Genomic DNA, 18914 nt, shown 5'->3' on the forward strand with positions numbered 1-18914 from the left:
ATGACTTTCCGTCTGGCAAAGCATTTCCGAACGTTGCACAGACGAAAAGTCTGGGGCTTCGAGGTCGCGTAATCGTGATAGAGCCGATGGAAGGTCGATTAGCCAATCGTACAAATGCTTGGGGCAGTCAAGATCCTTTTTCGGATACGGAGGTTGCGTCTCCCAATTTGCGGGGATCGGGGTGGAGCAATGGGGTGGAGAACCTCTACCGAGATGCGACCGATGTAATCAACATAATTGAATCTGTTTGACGAAAGGATCATGTATCGTAGCAAGCGTGTAAAGGAAATGTCGAATTATCAAGGCGCTGGGCTAGTACAAAGGTTTAGACGATTGTGTATCCTCCGTCTGCGACTAATGTGGCGCCGATCATGTAGCTCGCCGCGTCTGAGTGTAAGAACGCAATACAGTCGCCGATTTCCTCCATCTCCGAGTAGCGGTGAACAGGGACCTTCTTCCTTTCAGTTTCCATCATCTCACCCTGACCCATGTGCTCTTGTACCAAAGGCGTCATTACATATCCAGGCGATATTGCGTTGATGCGGATACCCTTGTGCGCGAAGGCGAGCGCATCTGACTTTGTGAGGCCAATAACAGCGTGCTTTGAGGTAGCGTATGCTGTAGCAGGAACATTGAGCGGTGGTGCAACCAGACCATACATGGATGCGACGTTAACGATGGAACCTCGATATGACCGATATGAGTCCGATAGCTTTTCCTGTTTGAGCATTTGCCGAATCTGCGCACGTTGGCATTGCCAGACAGCGATGGTGTTGATAGACATGACCTTCTCGAAGTCATCTTTGGGGATCTGATCGGTCGTTTTGATCATTCCACCGATGCCAGCATTGTTCACGGCATAGTCTAGTCGTCCGAACTCCTTGACCGTCTTCTCTATACTGTCATCGACAGCTTTCTCGTTGGTGACATCGATCTCGAATGTCTTGATAGAACAGGCGGATGAGAGTTTACGGAGGTCGCTAACGGTTTTGGTGAGGGGATTGCGATCCAGCAGCGCGAATGAGCGCACACCCTGTTTCGCAAGAGCGTATGCAGTGTATTGGCCAATGCCTAACGACATGTTAGCTCATTGCTTGTAACTGCTGCACAGTCTGATGGTGCATACCAGACCCAGCACCGGTAATGTATGCCACTCCTTTCAGTGTAAAAGCCATGTTCTTGGGTGCAGCGTGTGAATTGCGAGCCTTCCTGGGTATCCAGCTATCGAATGTCAGGTCCGCGGAACCTTGCTCGTGAACAGTGTTGCCGCTACTGTTGCTATCAGCCTGATGTTACGATTCAAGAACTATCAGCGATGACCTGCGCCCTGCATATGCAACGTCAGGGGAAATGTGGAAGGCTGATGCTGTGGAGGCGGTTCTTAGGCGGGGCTACGCTCTGCATCGGTTGCGGTTTTCCTGCTCGTGGAGGCGAACACAACCGAGTCATGTCTGCTCTACGATGCGAGGACCTTGTACCTTGCATCTGAGCTTGGTCGCATCCTGCGAGAATTGCGAGTCCAGCTCATATAGGATGCGACCATTTTGTATCAATATGACAAGGTGCTGGGAAGGCACGATGACCTCGATCGGTCGCCGTCAAACACCTTCAGCATGCTTGCCAAGACGAAGTCATTACTGCTAGAAGCCGTCGCGAAGGCCGTTGCAAGAAAGTAAATGGGCGCTAATGGTGGTGAGCAACGGTAGAAGTGCTGCGAGGCGGATCGTGATGCACGGATGGCGTGTTGTTCTACGTCATCTGGGCACGTGTTTGCGTGTTCTAGCGCGGTTCCACGGTTTGCATCCTTCGCCACCACGGTTCAGGCCCTGCATCCACCCGCACCCCTCGTCGCGATGCGCCGCCCGCCATGCCACCCACGCCTCACCGAATCGCGCAAACTTCGACCGAACTCAAGAAGCAACACAAGAAACATGGCCCTCGCCTCAACGAGCGCCAGCAGAAGCAGCTCGAACGCGACTTTGAACTAGAACAACGCGCCACCCGCGCGCGCGAAGCCGAAGAACGCCGCAAAGCAGCAAAGAAGAAGCGCGAGGAGAGGGAGGCCAAGGAGGCCAAGGCAAGGCAGCAGATTGGCGTTGGTCTTGCGACACAGCTGGTTGGATACAGTCATACACAGGCGCAGTTGAAGAATGGCATGGAGGCATTCCTGGGGCTGAAGAAGAAGAAGGACGAGGAGAAGCGCAAGAAAGACTTGGAGCTTACCAAAAAGATGGAGGAGATGGTTGAGGGGATTGAGAAGGAGCCATGGGACGACGACGATGAGGACATGGGCCTCGATCTGCCCAGCGCGAATGTGTCGTTTGGAGAACAATGGCCTGACGACGATCTCGACGACGATACGCTACTCGAAGCACACGATATGGTCATGTCGGATCCAATAGAGGAACCACAAGCTGTCGCACTGCCACCTCCTGCGCCTGTCGCTCCGATCGAACCTGCCCCACCCGCCGCCCCGACCCCTTCCCCGAGACCAGTTGCTGTCAAAGACGACCGCGAGTTCGCTCGCACCCACGGTCCCATCAACAAGGCCATCGAGGCTGTCTTGGACAAATTACCTGAGCCTCTGCTCGAAATGCTATCACAGGATCTTTCGCTCAAGACGCCAGACTGGGACCCGTCACTCGGGCTGTTGCATAAGCTAAATCCAGTGGGCCTACCTCCGCATCGACTGCGAATCAAAGTTGGCTGCATTGTGATGCTGCTCCGGGATCTCAACACAAGTAGTCAACTGTCCAAGAGCCAGCACTTGCGAGTCCTAAGGTGCGAGAACGATCGACTGGAGTGCTTGGTTCTGGATGGGCAGCTGCAGGGAACTAAGACTTTCCTGACTAGGGTTCCGTTTATTGCAAAGTACAAGAACCTGGAACAGCATCCCTTCCAGCGGACGCAATTTCCCATCCGTGTAGCCGTAGACTATACACCGTCCAGCACGCCACGAGACACATCACAAACAGGGTTTAAGCTGCCCTCTATACCTGGTCGTGTGCAGCCCGCGGGTTCTCTCAGGAAACCAGCGCTTCACGTCGTCAAAGCAAAGCCTGCTGCAAATGTGAATCCAGGCTTCAAACTTCCGGGACTCCCAGCATCCAAGTCAAACTCTTCCATCACAATTGAACCTAAATCAGTCGCGAAGGAAAGCCGGTACCTACCACAACCGCCGACAGACTGTTGGGATGACTTTCTCGAAAGTAGCACGCAGATCTCGCGAGAGCTGGCTTCAGAAGTAGTCCCGACGGTAGAAGAGCCAGTCAAACCCCCAGCGATCGTATCGCCTCCGTCTATTGATACGCTTCCCCCCATTTCGACCCAAGACTTCGACTTTTCTCTAGATGATCTCGATGAAGAGCCGGAAGAAAAGGAAACAAAATGCGGATCTGCTCCTATTGTACAGCATAATCTGCCTGGCATAGCTTCTGCGCCGCTCCAGGGACACTCAAGTATTACTCGACCCTCACCACAGCCGACGTCTTTCCCTCTCGCCCCGCAGTTGGCGAACCCATTGATGCCTCACATGCGGATGAATAGCCTCCCTACACCCACCGAGTTCTCACCGCGTCCTTCTGCGACTGCGAACTCGAGCAGACCATTATCATCGTCCAAGAAGGTAGCTGGCAAATGTGTCAACCCAGGTCCCTTTGCATCGGGACTCGAGGCTGAACTTGCTAAGCTCCGAGCTTCTCAGCTGCCCATGTCCATGTCTGGCCCCAATGCAAAGAGGAAAGCTTCGCCGATACCTTTGAAGAACCCCGTACCACCAGCTAAGAGACAATGCGCACCAATAACTCACACGAAGTCCTCTGCAGTGGTATCGGGACCAAGCGCGTCTTTTGAAGACTTTTTCATGTCGACGCAGGAAGTAGCTTCATTCTTCGACGACGACGACGATAACATGAGCTTTGGATCGCCACCCATTGCAGTATGATTGACGGATTGGCTTATGTAGATATGAGAGACGTTGGCTAGGAGTTAGGGTCTTGGTTATGATACCCGTTTCGATTACTTTTGCTAGATGATTACGTAGATACGCGATTAATGAACCTCTATGTGCTCTGCGATGGCATTCCTCCAGGTTTTCACGAAACACGATACTTAAAGATCATGCTTGCACAAGCCGAAACATGTAAAGATGTTGGCATCGTTGCTTTCCCTTGCACATACAATTCGCACATCTAGCTACTACAGAATACCCCAGAACTCTTCTGGCTCCAACCCCCATTTCTTACACAGCTCCCTATACCTCTCCGTGTACCCCTCCGCTCTCTTCCTAAACCCTTGCGCAGTCTTCATCTGATCTCTCCCGACTTGATGTCGATGAGCTGAATCCGGACCATCAGCCACCCTCACGAAACGAGCATATGTCCACAACTCCGGCAACGGCGTATGTTGCGTTAGGCCCTGGCCGCCATATATCTGCATAGCCTCATCGATGACTTTGAGCAGCGCATTCGGCACCATGATCTTGCTCTGCGCGATGGCGTATTTGCCCGCCTTGTTGCCTTGAAGATCCATGGTATCCGCCGCGTTGAGCACAACAAGGCGCATAGCATCGATCGTCATACGCATATCGGCTATGCGTTCGATATTGCTGTCGAATTCGCCGATGAATTTGCCTCGTGGCTTCTTGCGCGGCTCCATGCAGCGGACGAGCGCGAGTTCGAAGGCGCGTTCTGCTTGACCGATCAAGCGCATGCAGTGATGTATACGACCTGGGCCCAACCGCCCTTGCGCTATCTCGAACGCGCGACCAGGACCGAGGATGATGTTCTCGCGCGGCACACGCACGTTCTCGTAGATGTATTCGCCGTGTCCCTCAGGTGCCCAATCATAGCCCATGATGGTCAGGTTCCTCACTTGCTTCAGCCCGGGACTGTTCGCCGGTACCACCAGCGTTGTGTGTCTATTCCAGGCGTTCGCGTTCGTGGGATCTGAACAGCCCATCAGGATGAAGAGCTGCATCTCTGGGTTGTACTGGCAGTTGCCGTATAGCTTGCGTCCGTTTATGATGACTTCTTTGTCTGTGATTTCCATCTTTATGCCGACTTGGGTTGCGTCTGAGGAAGCGACGTCGGGCTCGGTCATGCTGTATGCGGAGGACATGTCGCCGTTCATGAGGGGGTGGAGCCATTTCTTCTTCTGCTCTGGTGTGCAGTATTTGGCAAGGAGTTCGATGTTGCCGGTCTCGGGAGCATGACAGTTCATCGTCTGGAGAGGTGTTAGAAGATGTTCAAGGTGCGTTGGATCTGGAGAAGTTTACCTGCGCTGCCCAGTACACTCTGCCCATGATCTCAGCGCAGCATGAGTACTCCAGGTTGGTGAGGCCTGGACTCTCAACAAAGTGGTTTGGCAGGAAGAGATTCCATAATCCTTGCGCTTTTGCCTTCTTTCGAAGGTCGTGGATGATGGCTGGTGTCTCCCATCTCGTCTTGCTCTCCTTGAGTTGCGCTTTGTAGATGCGCTCGGCCGGGATGCACTCGGTCTCGACCCAATCGTATACCTGCTGGATCTTCTCAATTGCGATGGGACGAAGTTTCGCTTTCACCCATGGCGGTATGCGCGAGAACGCTGGGCTGCTGTTGATGTCGATGTTCGAGACCATCTTGGAGATTCCTAGGTCATGAGTAATGCTGTGGAGGTAAGTGAAGATGATTGAACTCCAGAATCAAATGTCTACGCGTGCATATAGCAGACATGACTCGCTGCAGGGTCGATGCCGACGCGTCGCGATATGCAGCCCAGCCGAGGCGATGTTGTTTTGGCGGGGGAGCCGGATGTCTTTAAGCGTGGGGAAGGCACAGCCCTGGAGGCAGCGAATGGGAAGCTTGGACCCCTGACGTCTTTCCGCGTCGACGTGAGTCGAGATGAGCAGCACGACAAGACGCCAAACCTTTGTTGGGCTTTATACACTATGGCTTCCGAGATGGGAGAGTTTGTTCACTGTTTACACATTAACCTAGGGCAACATGGCTAACGAGGGATTTGCGAAACCATGGCTGGAGGTATGTCAAGTGGGAGCATGTGCATCAGAGTATTCTAACGGGTCGCGTAGTTCGAAGAAGAGTTCGGCGAGCGCATGCTCTTGAAGCCGCCGGTTTCGAGCATGACTGAGCAGTTCATGCGATACGGTGGCCTCATGGCTTCGAAATATACCTTCCCCGCGCCCGACCCTTCCGTAAAGACCGAGGACACAGTCACCGACGACGGGACCAAAGTGCGCATATACACACCTGATGGCTATACCGGCGGCAAGCCAGTGTGCATGTACTATCATGGTGGTGGCTGGGCTATGGGCGATGTCAACGGCGACGACCCATTCAGCAGAGCAATTTCCAAAGCCGGCGGCGTAGTGGTTGTATCTGTTGAATATGGCCTCGCGCCGGGAAACAAACATCCTGGGCTGTTGAACGAGTGCTACAAGGCCTTGACATGGGCGTTAGGCAATTCGAAGCGACTCAACACCGCTGAGGGTAGATACCTCACTGCGGGAGTATCCGCGGGAGGTCAACTGGCTTTCGCAACTGCGCTGAGAGGCCAGGACGAGAAGTCAGGTGAGCTCGTTGGTGTTGTCGCCATTATACCAGCGACTGTCCACCCAGATGGTGTTCCTGAGAAAATCCGGGCTGATTACACATCAATGGAGGAGCATGATCAGCACACCATCAACACTTCGGGGGCGATGCGAGACTTTTGGGCTGCCTTCGGTGCACCACCAACAGATATATACGGATCGCCGCTCCTTCACCCAGGAATCAAAAACCTGAAGAAGGTCTACATGGCTGCTGCGGGCCTAGATACACTGAAAGATGATGGCATGCTCATGAAGCGTATGCTCGATGATGCGCAGTAGGTCTTCTGTTTCGTTGCTTTACTATTGCTGACGTGACTGCAGGGTACCTGTCAAACTCGACTACTACGATGGCTATCCACATTTTTTCTTCGCCTGGCCTTCGCCCAAACTCGATGAGCCGAGGAAGCAGTTCTATGACAACCTGGCTGAAGGAGTGAAGTACGTGTTGTCGGAGTAGGCGTAGCTTGATCATGCATAATCAGTCAACTCATATGCATTGTCTAACGGTCCAGAAACAGCGTTCATAACTCGTCTGTGTGAATGCAGTTGCACCTGAGCTGCATTACGACAACGCGGAACAATAGGTCACTACCAAATGTTGATCGTTAACCTAGAGTATTTCTAGTATCTTCTGGCTTGTTGTCTTCCCAGCGTTGACTAAAGATGCACCCGCACCGAGCTCTATGTGCAATGTTGTCGTCACCTCTTTGAATCCATAGCACGTTGGAGAACTCATACTCCTGGCCTTCCTCGTAACCATCTGCTGGCATATCGAGGATCTCGTCATGTCCCTCGGTTGCATCGATCTGGTATTTGTGTTTATCCATCGGACTTAACTCATCCGAACCATCAATCCACTAGTCAAGTATTACTGATCTTGCGCAGGAGCTGGATATTCCCACTCGAAAATCTTTTGCAGTCGTCCAAATCCTCCAGGTTTCCCGACACCCAAGGCAGGGTCAAAGCTTCGGGGATCAACAAAGCACCGCCAACCACACCAGGCTCAAGATGGAAGTACATAATCTTGGTATTGTCGTGGCGAACCGAACAAAATCCGCCTGGAAATACCGGAGAAAGGCGGCATAAGACACACGTGCAAGCGGACAAACCGTGTTCTTAATGAGAAAGTTCCCGACCGTTGTAAGGGCATATCAAGTCTGCATAAAGACTGAACCCTATCGAAGTGGACGTAGGATTTCGTTGAAGGATACTCGACATTGGTGCACATGTGGGGCCACAACGGCAGATCCGGGGCTCTTCTGTGGTTGGAGAACATCCAAGTCCCAGACAGCGCACTCATACTGCCAGAAGACCCATTCATCGAGGAAGAAAACGACGCGTCTGCTCAGTATATGCTCTTGGTATGTCCAGGCTCTCTTTGCCCATCTCAACTGGGTTGAAGTTTTGTAGACACTCGCAATACACAATGTTTTGACTTCTTCCTCGCTGCGATGGACGTAGCGCCTGACTGGCACAAGCGGAGTTGTGAAACTTGACTGCATCCAACAAGCGAAGTGCATCTAGATTGTCAAATGTGGCATGTGGCACGGCAGCTCTCGAAGAGTCCACGGATTCCGACAAGAGCTAAGACATCTCGGGTTAGTCGAGGGGACGTGCACTAAGTCTTATCTTAGACAAGCTCAGGGGTTCGTATATGGAGGATCGCTCAAGCATTGACACGCACGCTAGCAAATTTCTTGGACCCTGCTTGATCCCATGAACTAAAGGTTAGCTTCAATGCAAACAGCAACAGCAACGTCTCAGATGTCCCGGTGACCCATATCGCAAAGATGGCAGAGTTTGACGGTACCTAGGTATCCATCAAGGGGACGTCCGTCCTCTGGGCCATCCTCCAAAACCTCATGGTCAGCATCAATCTCGATAATACGACGTTTGTCCGCGCTCCTGCTAGCGCACGACCCGAGGTAGATAGCTCAGCCAAAAAGGGATCCAACTCGTATCCCTTTTCCGCCCGTTCGAGCCGACACGACGCCCAGTTCGGCTGAAATGCAAGATGAACGCTCCTATTAAACTGTTTCCCCCGAAGCCAAGAGGACTTTCTTTCTTCTCACAGGTCTTCCAACCTCGCAATCTAACCATTACACTCGTTTTTGAAACAACCAATTAATACCACACTCTTTTAATCTTTAATAATGTCTTCGATCATCCGCACCGTTCTCGCGCTCAGCGCTGCCGCCGCCATCGCCGTCGCTCAAGACCCAAACTCCCCACCCCCCAAGCTCGACGCCCCCTGCGCCGATGCCATTATCTTCATGGCCCGCGGTAACACTGCGCCGTACCATGACTACCGTACATTCCCCTTCGCCGACGCTACGTGCGCCAAGCTAAGGGCTGAGGGCAAGACCTGCGACTACATTGAGGTCGTGTTCCCGTACGGCGGCGACTACTGCAAACAAATTGGCGAGGGAGTCCGCAACGGTCTTGACCAGATCACTGCTTTCAACAAGAAGTGCCCGTGCACGCACCTGATCCTCAATGGCTTCTCTCAGGGTGCCTGGATCATGGGAGATGTCCTTGCTGGACCGGGTGGATGCTCGCAGATCACCACTGGTCTCGACCCTGCCGCGGCTCCTGGTAACGCTAGTAAGTATCCTTGACATGACACACTCGAACCTTGGACTGTGCTAATGTGGTAACTTAGTCGCTGCTGCTCTCCTCTGGGGCGATGTCAAGCACGAGGCTAACATGCCATACAACGTTCTCGACGGCTCTGATCTACAGAAGAATGGTCGCGACGCCACCTCTCTTGCGCGCCTGAACCGCTTCGCACCTGTTCTGCGCTCTTACTGCTCTAAGGGAGACCCGATCTGCGCCAACGGCGACGACGTCGAGAAGCACCTGAGCTACTTTGAGAAGTACACCGAAGACGCCTCGAACTGGGCCGTTGGAAAGCTCAATGCCGCCGCCCCTCTGTGTGCTGCTCCCACACCTACGCCCAGCGCTTCTTCTTCTGCCGTCGCCTCGTCTGTTCGCGTTGCCGCTGTTGCATCTTCGAGCGCTGTCACATCTTCCAGCGCTGCTGCTTCTTCGAGCGCTGCTTCTTCCTCTGGCGCTGCTGCTCCTTCTGGCTCTGCCGCTTCCTCTGGCTCTGCCGCTTCCTCTGGCGCTGCTGCTTCATCTGGTGCTGCTGCTCCCTCTGGCGCTGCCGCTTACTCTGGCGCTGCCGGTTACCCTGGCGTTGCTGCTTCCTCCAGTGTCGCCGCTCTTCCCGCTCAGCCTACATCTCCAGTTTACGTTGCTCCCTTCACTGCTCCCATGTCATACAAGGCTATGTGCGTTCCCCGCATCACGATCAAGTATCACTACGTTTAAGAGTAAGAAGGACGGAAGATGTAGCGGAGTAGACGTAGTGTCAGCAGTAAATAGGTGTAGATCGATGAAGGCACTATGTAAAAGAATGACCGTCGTACTCGACGTCTGCCTGAACTTTTGGTTTTCGTGCGTGATAAGTGTGTTCCGTCTGCTCTGTCAGTGCGCTGTGAACTCTTGTAGAGCCCGATAGTCTAATCTACGAACGTCTAGCCTGGAACGTAAACGTTCCTGTGGGCCTCCTACACCCCCCGTATCTAGTTCACTACATAAATCTAGACAACACTATCTACTAGAGATCCCTTATCCTGCGAAGCTCTAGCAAGTCCGCTGTTATATCTAGTGTATCCTAGCGCTAAAAGTCCTGCACGAGACTGCTATTTATGTTAGGTGTAACGTCTAGGCTCTTAGTGTTAAACCTACATAGGTATCTAGAACAGTATATTATACTTATAATTTCTCTTATTTATAAAAGTATCTTTTTATTAAAGTTATTAATATTATAAAAGTTATAAGTAGCTTATTTTACTTTATATTATTATAGTACTATAAAATAAAGTAAATAATAACTAAAAAAAGAAATTATATATAAATATAAGTTTAAAAAAAAATATAAAAAGTAACTACTATAAGTACTACTTTTTAAGTATACTATATATATACTATAGTTTTTAATATACTTACTATTAATTTAGCTACTAAGCTTAGCTTTTATAGTATATTACTACTATTTAATATTTTAATAATACTTTTATTCTTTAGAGAGTTTACTATAGTAAAAAAAAAAATAGTAAAGCTAAAATTTACTTATTACTATTTTATTATTATTTTTAAACTTATTTCTTTTAAAAGTTTTACTACTATACTTTTATTAGTAAACTAATTTTATAGTGTAAACTAGTTTAAAAAGAGTAAGATCTATTACTAGTATATAAAAAAATATATTTTTAAAAAGATTAAAATTTTATATTTAGAGATATAAGTATTAGATAAACTAAAACTTAAATTTTTAGTACTACTATTTTTAGTATAGTTAAAGCTTTTAAAATTTAAGCTAGTAAAGTAACTATTTTATAAATACTAATATCTACTTATAGTAAAGAAAATTATAATATAATTATATATTCTTAATAGCTTATAACTAATAAAGCTATAAATTATAAAGTAATAAAATACTAAAATTTTTAGTAAGTAAAATTATACTTCTACTATATATATACTCTCTATTTTTTACTTTTATTTTTATTTTATAGCTTATAGTAAAATTAGAAATCTAAAAACTTATTAAAAATATAAATAGTAGCTTAAATCTAATACTAAAAGCTATACTAATTAAATAAGCTTTTAACTATATTCTTACTATATCTCTTTTATAAGTTTTTTTAGTGTTAGTAAGTTTAAAGCTAATTTTATTACTAGTTATATTATCTTACTTACTAAAGCTTAAGTAAGTTTTTTATTATTACTATATTAATTATTTTTCTTTTAAATATATTACTACTTTTATAAGTTTTCTTAAGATTATTATTCTAGAAGCTATTATAGAAGCTATTATAAACTACTATATTTATACTATACTAGAAGCTATTATAAGTACTCTAAAGAGCTACTTTACTAGTATAAAACTATACGCTAAGTCTATTAATATTTTTATTACTTTTATTTTTAATATTTTTATTTTTATTATTTCTATTATTTTTGTTATTTTTATTATTTTTATTATTTTTATTAGATATATAGCTAGTATAAAACTTTCTATTATTTTTTATTCTAGCTTTACTTTTAAGAAGCTTATTATTAGATTCTAGCTCTAAAGAGTCTAGGCTAACTTAGTACTAGCTATAAATACCTTAGAATTACTATTATAGCTTAGTAGTAATTTATTTCTAGTCTTTTTAGAATAATATATTTAATTATAGTCTAATATTATATATCTAGTATTTAACTAACTTTATTATTTAATATTTAAATTACTCTACTTTATAATACTTTTATATATACTATTTAGATATAATAAGCTCTAAAGTAAGTCTCTTTAGTATAATATAATATAGTAGTAAGTAAGCTATACTATTCTTACGCGTAATAAATAATAACTAGAAGAAATTAGCTTCTATATCTTTAGAGGTAGTAATACTACTTACTAAGAAACTTATAAACTTATTAGAAGCCTTTTTAAGTATTACTAACTTAGCTTTAATTATTAAAGATAGTAACACGCTATTAGAGTTTATTTTAAAGCTAACTAAGCTTTTATAAACTACTACTACTAAAGATAAAAATAAATAAGCTATTTTAATTTATAAACTTAAGAAGTTATATAAGTAAAAATAATTAAAGTATACTTATTAAGACGTAGCTTATCTTAGAGAATTAAAGCGCAAGATACTTATAAGTAACTACTTAGCTTTTAAAGAGAATATTATTTACTATACTTTAACTATAAGAGATAAGTTCTAGTTAAACTTAGAAGCTTTATACTTTAAGAATTTAGAAATATTTACTATATATAACTACTTATAGTATAACTACTAGGTATATAATTATAAGACTATTTTTAGAAAAGCGCTCTCTACTTTTTTAATAAGTACTTAAAAAGTAGACTTTATAGTAAGATTTCTTAATAAAACTACTTATTCTACTTAGAATATCTACTTCTAGAACTATATAAAGCTTAAAGCGTTTTAGATATCTACTTAAAAGAAACTTAAAGTAGTTATACTTAATATACTTAGTTTTAAGTTATTATAGTACTTTATAGCTTATAATAGACTTAAAAGAGCTAAATAAAAGCTAGATTAGAATTCTAACTCTCTTTTAGCCTACTTTAATATACTCTAGAGTAAACTAAGTAACTACTTAGAAAAGTAGCGCTATATAAACTTTATAAGCACTTTTCTTTCTAATATTTAGAAAGAACTTCTACTTTAAGACTAGAAAGACTATAATATAGTTTTTAAGCTTAATACTTTAGCTTACTACTATTAAAGTAAAATAAAGTATACTACTATACTTTTTAAGTATTTAGCTTATAAAGAAAAGTTTTATAGCTATTAGGCCTAAAACTCTTTTTTAGAGCCTTTTTAGATTTAGAAAAAAGCTAAAAAAGTAAGTTTAGTAAAATCTAACTTATAACTAGCTAAATTAAACTAAAATAGTCTAAAAAACTTTAATATAACTTATTAAAAGTATAATAAGACTAAATACTTTTAAAAAGACTATCTAAAGTCTAAGAGAAACTCTAAGAGCTTATTTAGCTAGAGATTAAAAAAAGGTAGTAAGTAGAAAAGCTAAAGTTCTTCTTAGCTACTTATATTACTCTAGATCTAGTATTCTAGAACTTAGAACTTTTTTATAATATACTTTACTTTAAGCTAGTAAAGCTACTAATAGTAAAGATATTATATAGCTAATTAGAACTTATTAAGGCTTTAGTAAATAAAGGTTTTTAGTTAAATCTTATTTTAGTATTACTTACTATAAAGTAAAGCTTACTAGTTTACTTTCTATCTAAGCTATTAGTAAATAGAGTAAATAGTAAAGAATTAAAAATTTATAGTACTACTATAGTAACTATAAAAGTAGTAGATTCTTATAGAAAATAAGAGACTTAGAATATTTTATATATTATTATAAAAGTTTATAAGTATTAGATATACTTAAGTTTACTTTAGATAAATATATATTTTCTAAAGATTAGCTACTCTATATAAAGAATACTTTTTTAAAGTACTAAGTTTAAAAATAAAACTATCTATAGAAAGATTATACTAGAAAAGGCTAAGAAGTTTAAAAAGACTATATATAATTCTATAGTAGATATATATAGCTATCTTATTACTTTAATACTCTAGTTTAGCCTAAAAGAAGCTAAAGAGAGTAGTTTACTTTTATAATACGCTAAGTTTACGCACCTTAGGTTAAAAGATAACTTAAGAGTCTTTACTAACTATAGTTTATAAAACTTAGCTATTAACTTACTACTTAGAACTATAGCGCTTTATTAGCTATTATATAACTTCTCTAAAATAGAATTAGAGCTCTTATATAAGTATTTAGATAAGTACTTAGTATAAAAGTAGATTAGGTATAGTAAGTCTCTAGTAAAGATACCTATACTTTTTACTAAAAAGAAAAATAGTAGTATATACCTATATATTAACTATAGAGGCCTTAATAAAGTTACTATTAAAAATTAGTACTTTTTACTACTTATTATAAAGTTTCTAAAAAGATTAGCTAGCGCTAAATTTTATACTAAACTTAATATAAAAAAAGCTTACTATAAAGTATATATTAAGAAGAGTAATAAGTAGAAGACTACTTTCTATATAAGATATAGTAGTTTTAAGTATACTATTATACTTTTTAGCTTTATAAACGCTTTTATATAGTTTTAGACTTATATTTATTAAGTTCTTATAAGATTAATTAATATAACCTATATTATATACTTAAATAATATTCTTATCTTCTCTAATATAAAAGAGAAGTATAAGAGCTATATTAAGAAAGTTTTACGTAGATTATATAATATAAAGCTATTTTTAAAGCTTCTAAAGTGTAAGTAGTATACTTAGTATACTAAGTATCTTAGGTATATAGTTTTCTCTAAGAGAATATAAATTAATAAAAATAAAATTAAAATAATCTAAAAATAGCTTAAGCTGCGTATAGTATATAAGATTTAAGTATTTATTAGCTTTATAAACTACTATAAGTAGTTTATTACTAGATTTTTCTAGCTTACTTTACTATTAACTAAACTAATCTAAAAGAAGCTAAAAGTAGCTAAGAGTAGCTACGCCTAGTAAAGAAAGAAGAGTTAGACTCTTAACTTTAATAAGAAAGCTAAAAAAACCTTTTAGAAGCTAAAAGACTCTTTTCTAAGTATTTCTATTTTAACTTACTTTAAGTAAGATAGAAAGACTAAAGCTAAAGTAGATACTTTAGGTAGCATAATTATAAGTATATTAAGCTAATATATACTAAATAGAGCTAAAAAGTACTAATAGCGCCTAGTTAACTTCTTTTTATATAAGCTTATTATAGTAGAGTATAATTATAATATATATAACTAGAAGCTACTTATAATAGTTAAGAGCCTAAAGTATTAGCGCTAATATCTAGAAAGTATATACTTTAACTTCTAGACTAACTATTAGAATCTAAAATAGTTTATAAAAACTAAGACTCTTAACTATTAATAGGTTAGATTTTATATTATACTATTTAGATTTAATTTTAATATCTACTATAAGGTAAGGTTTACTAACTCTATAGATAGACTTTCTTACTACTTTAACTATATAGTAAAAGCTTAGAAATCTACCTAAAAGTATAATAAAGCTTTTATCTAGCTTATAAAAGATCTTATAACTAATAGTAATAGAATCTCTCTTTTAGTAGCTATAGTATAAATATACTCTACTAAGTGTACTAAGAAATAATAAGACTTTACTAAAAGTCTAGAGAGCTTTAACTAAGCTAGTAGATATACTATACTAGAGCTCTAGACTCTAGAGAAGCGTAATAAAATAGATTACACTTTCTTAGATACTTTAGATAAGTCTAAGTCTAAAGTTAACTAGTCTAGCTTAGATAAAGCTAAAACGCACTATTATATAGTAAGAACGCTAGTAACTACTAAAGAGAAGTTATAAGCTCTCTAAGAATATTATAATAACTTTTTAGTAAGCTACTTTAAAGTAAAGTATACTTTAAAAAAGCTATAGAAGTACTACTTTTAAAAGAGTATATATAAGAATATAAAGTAATACTATAAGAATTACTTTATATATAGAAAGTCTACTTTTATAAGATATAGGCTTTATAGCCTACTATAGCTTCTTCTAATACTTAACTACTTTTAGAAGAAAGTAATAATAGACTTTATTATAGAACTACTACTTAGTATAGTTTCTAGTATAAAGTATAACGCTATACTAGTTATTATAAATAGATTAACTAAAATAGCTTATTATATACTAGTATAAGCTAATTAGAATAGTACTAACTTAGTATAGGCCTAGATACGCAAAGTTATCTAGCTTTATAGTATACTAAAGCGTATTATTTTAGATTAAGGCTTTTTAATAAACTCTAAGTATTAGAATTTTTTTTTTTACTACTTTAATACTAGAAAAGTTCTTACTTCTACTTTTTATTCTTAGACTAATAGCTAGACTAAAAAATAGAACTAAACTTTAAAGTAGTATTTTTACTACTATTACTTTCTAGAATAGAATAATTAGGCGTACTAGATATCTATTAGAGAGTTTACGTATAATAATAGTATTTACTCTACTACTAGAATTACTTTTTTCTAGATCTACTATAAAAGGCACTTTTATAGAGTAGATTAGCCTAATTTAGCTTTTAGTAAAAAAGAAAGCTTTATAAAAGCTAGCTTTACTAAATAAGTAATTAAACTATAGTAGAAGTACTATAAGAAGATTAAGGTAGTAAATACTTACTAGAAAGAGTATACTAATAAGTACTACGCGCTAATACTCTTTAAGGTAAAAGACTAAATTCTAGTCTCTAACTAATATATTAGAAGTACTTACTTAAAGAAAAAGCTAGATTAAAAGTTTCTTAAACTTAGAAAGATTATAAACTAAATTAGCTTCTTTGCTTTTTAGGTTAACTTTCTAGAACTTAATAGTATTTATCTAGTATTTTAAATATTACTTTTAGAGCCTTTTAATCTAAAAGATACTATTCTATACTCTAAGACGCCTAAATAAAATACTTTAAGAAAATTTAGTAATAATATATATAAAGTAGAATATATTATTAAAAAATAGTATAATAAGAATAACTAATAGAAGTATCTAATTAAATAAGTTAGATATCTAAAGAAAGAAAACTTATAAAAACTAAATTTAAATATCTTAGCTAATACGCTATAAAAGTTTTAGAATAAAAAGAGTATTTAGTAGTGTAGAAAGTCTTTAAAGGTCTAGCTTATAAAGTAATACTATAGATAGCTTTATAAAAAAAAAAAAATAAGTTATATTAAGCTATAATAGACTATTCTAGTATAAACTAGAGTATATTTTTACCTTTTTTCTCTATATAGAGTTTTTTAAAGTATTTAATAGTACTTTAGACTAGAATAGCTTATAATTATCTAACTCTAACTTACTTTCTAGTGTAAGAATTATTAGTTTTTTAGGCCTTATAATTAGTTTTAAAAAATTTAAATATTATACTTTAGGTAAATTTATATAGATAAATAACTTTAATTATAGATATAGACCTTTTATAATTATAAGAATAAATCTATCTATAGATATTAACCTAGACTAGACTAAGCTATAATAGCTTATATAGAGCTAAAAGAAGCTAGTTTTAGTTAATACTTCTTAACTCTAGTTAATTCTATATAAACTTTATTAAACTCTACTTAAATATACTAGAAGAGCTTATATTACTTTAGAATAAGCTAAAATAGACTATAAAAAACTATTAGAGGTTATCTAAAGGTAACTTAGAAGACACTAGCTCTAAAACGCTTAATCTTATCTTTTTTAGCTTTAATCTACTTCTTAAGCTAGCTCTTCTTAGTAGTAGCTTTATTACTTTTTAGCTAGAAAGTAAGCTTTATTTAAAGTTCTTAAATAGTATTCTATAAATCTTTAACTATAGAAATAATAGCCTACTTAGTAGGCTTTAAAGCTAGATACTATAGAAAAGATTAGTATAGGCTAAAATAAGCTAGAATAGGCTAAAAGAGAGTAAAAGAGAGTAAAGTAGCTACTAGTAACTTAGAAAAAGCTAATTAGAGTTATAAGAGCCTAGAAAAGAGTATTTTAAAACTTACTAATTACTTAAATAGTAATCTAGTATTAAGCGCACTAGTAACTTTACTAGCTCTCTTCTTAAATACGTAAAAAGTACTCTTAGTAAAGCTAGTAACTATAGTCTTAGCTTTAGTTTTATTATTAGAACGCGTACTAGATTTAGTAGTAGTATAGCTATAGAGTGCGCTAAAATAAAATTATAAGTACTTCTAATTAGAAGAGTAGTTACTACTAAAGTTAGTTAAAAAAGTCTAGAATAAGCTATTATAAGCTAACTTAGCTCTTTTAAGTTTTATAAAAGCTCTACTAACTTTAGAAGAAATAGAAAAGCTTATAAAATACTAGATTAAGCTAAAATAAGCTAAAATAGATTAAAACTTACTTAATAATATTATTATAGACGCTCTTATACTTCTCTACTAAGTCTATCTTTAGATAGTATAAGTTACTACACTTAAAGTTCTTTATAGCTAGTAGAGTAGGTATTAAAATATTATTAGAGGCTTAAGAATATAGAATAATAAGCTTCTTACTAGAGAGCTTCTAGTTAGATAATAATTAGTAGATAATCTTAAATATAGCTTTTAAGTTAATAAGATTTTCTAGAAGCTATATTAGTTAGTATTAGTATAAAAGAGTCTAAAATAGGCTAAAATAAACTAAAACTACTTATTCTAAAGCTATTTACTATATATTAGCCTTATAAAAGCTAATAGAAAGTAATAGTAGCTAGAAGAGAGTAAAATAAGTACTTATAGTAAAGTACTACTTATTTATAGCTTAATACTAGCTATATAGAATAGTTTAAGTAATAGTATCTCTAGATAGTACGCTAGTAATTTTTCTAATTATACTAGCAAAAATAGTATACTCTTTCTTAGTTTTAAGAACTAGAAAAGTATAACTATAGTAGTTAAATATATAAGGCTTACTAAGCTTTTATAACTATAAGTAACTAGTATATAGTATATAACTAATCTTAAAAAGCTTAGATACGTAGAAGTAGCTTATAATAATCTAATTATTACTAACTACAGTTAAGTTAAAGTAAAAGAAGCTATTAAAGCTTAGAATAAAGTAATATAAAGTATAATAAATAGATATAAATAGAAAGAGAGTAAATTAGTATAAAGTACGCGTTAATAGTCTTAGTTAGAGTACTAAAGGCTAGTTAGTAGTAATTTAGTATA

At 38.6% G+C, this 18914-nt stretch overlaps 4 protein-coding genes across 4 annotated transcripts; 2 read left to right on the forward strand and 2 right to left on the reverse strand.

The window, feature by feature from the left end:
* Window positions 1-325: 325 nt before the first annotated feature.
* On the reverse strand, window positions 326-1175 carry J4E88_004830 (uncharacterized protein; the record flags this gene model as incomplete). The annotated part of the gene is made up of 2 exons (XM_049398473.1): window positions 326-1071; window positions 1127-1175. The coding sequence occupies 2 exons, from the start codon at window positions 1173-1175 to the stop codon at window positions 326-328; spliced, it is 795 nt and encodes a 264-aa protein (XP_049256034.1).
* A 3022-nt stretch (window positions 1176-4197) lies between these two features.
* Window positions 4198-5617, reverse strand: J4E88_004831 (uncharacterized protein; the record flags this gene model as incomplete). The annotated part of the gene is made up of 2 exons (XM_049398474.1): window positions 4198-5223; window positions 5276-5617. 2 exons carry the CDS (start codon window positions 5615-5617, stop codon window positions 4198-4200), a joined length of 1368 nt encoding a protein of 455 aa, XP_049256035.1.
* A 364-nt stretch (window positions 5618-5981) lies between these two features.
* Window positions 5982-7043, forward strand: J4E88_004832 (uncharacterized protein; the record flags this gene model as incomplete). Its single annotated transcript, XM_049398475.1, has 3 exons — window positions 5982-6017; window positions 6068-6861; window positions 6908-7043. The coding sequence occupies 3 exons, from the start codon at window positions 5982-5984 to the stop codon at window positions 7041-7043; spliced, it is 966 nt and encodes a 321-aa protein (XP_049256036.1).
* Window positions 7044-8739: 1696 nt separating this feature from the next.
* Window positions 8740-9919, forward strand: J4E88_004833 (uncharacterized protein; the record flags this gene model as incomplete). Its single annotated transcript, XM_049398476.1, has 2 exons — window positions 8740-9190; window positions 9249-9919. 2 exons carry the CDS (start codon window positions 8740-8742, stop codon window positions 9917-9919), a joined length of 1122 nt encoding a protein of 373 aa, XP_049256037.1.
* Window positions 9920-18914: the final 8995 nt, after the last annotated feature.

The sequence above is a fragment of the Alternaria novae-zelandiae genome (genome assembly GCF_023758075.1).
Source record: "Alternaria novae-zelandiae strain BMP 2774 chromosome Unknown scaffold_8, whole genome shotgun sequence".
NCBI lineage: Eukaryota > Fungi > Ascomycota > Dothideomycetes > Pleosporales > Pleosporaceae > Alternaria > Alternaria novae-zelandiae.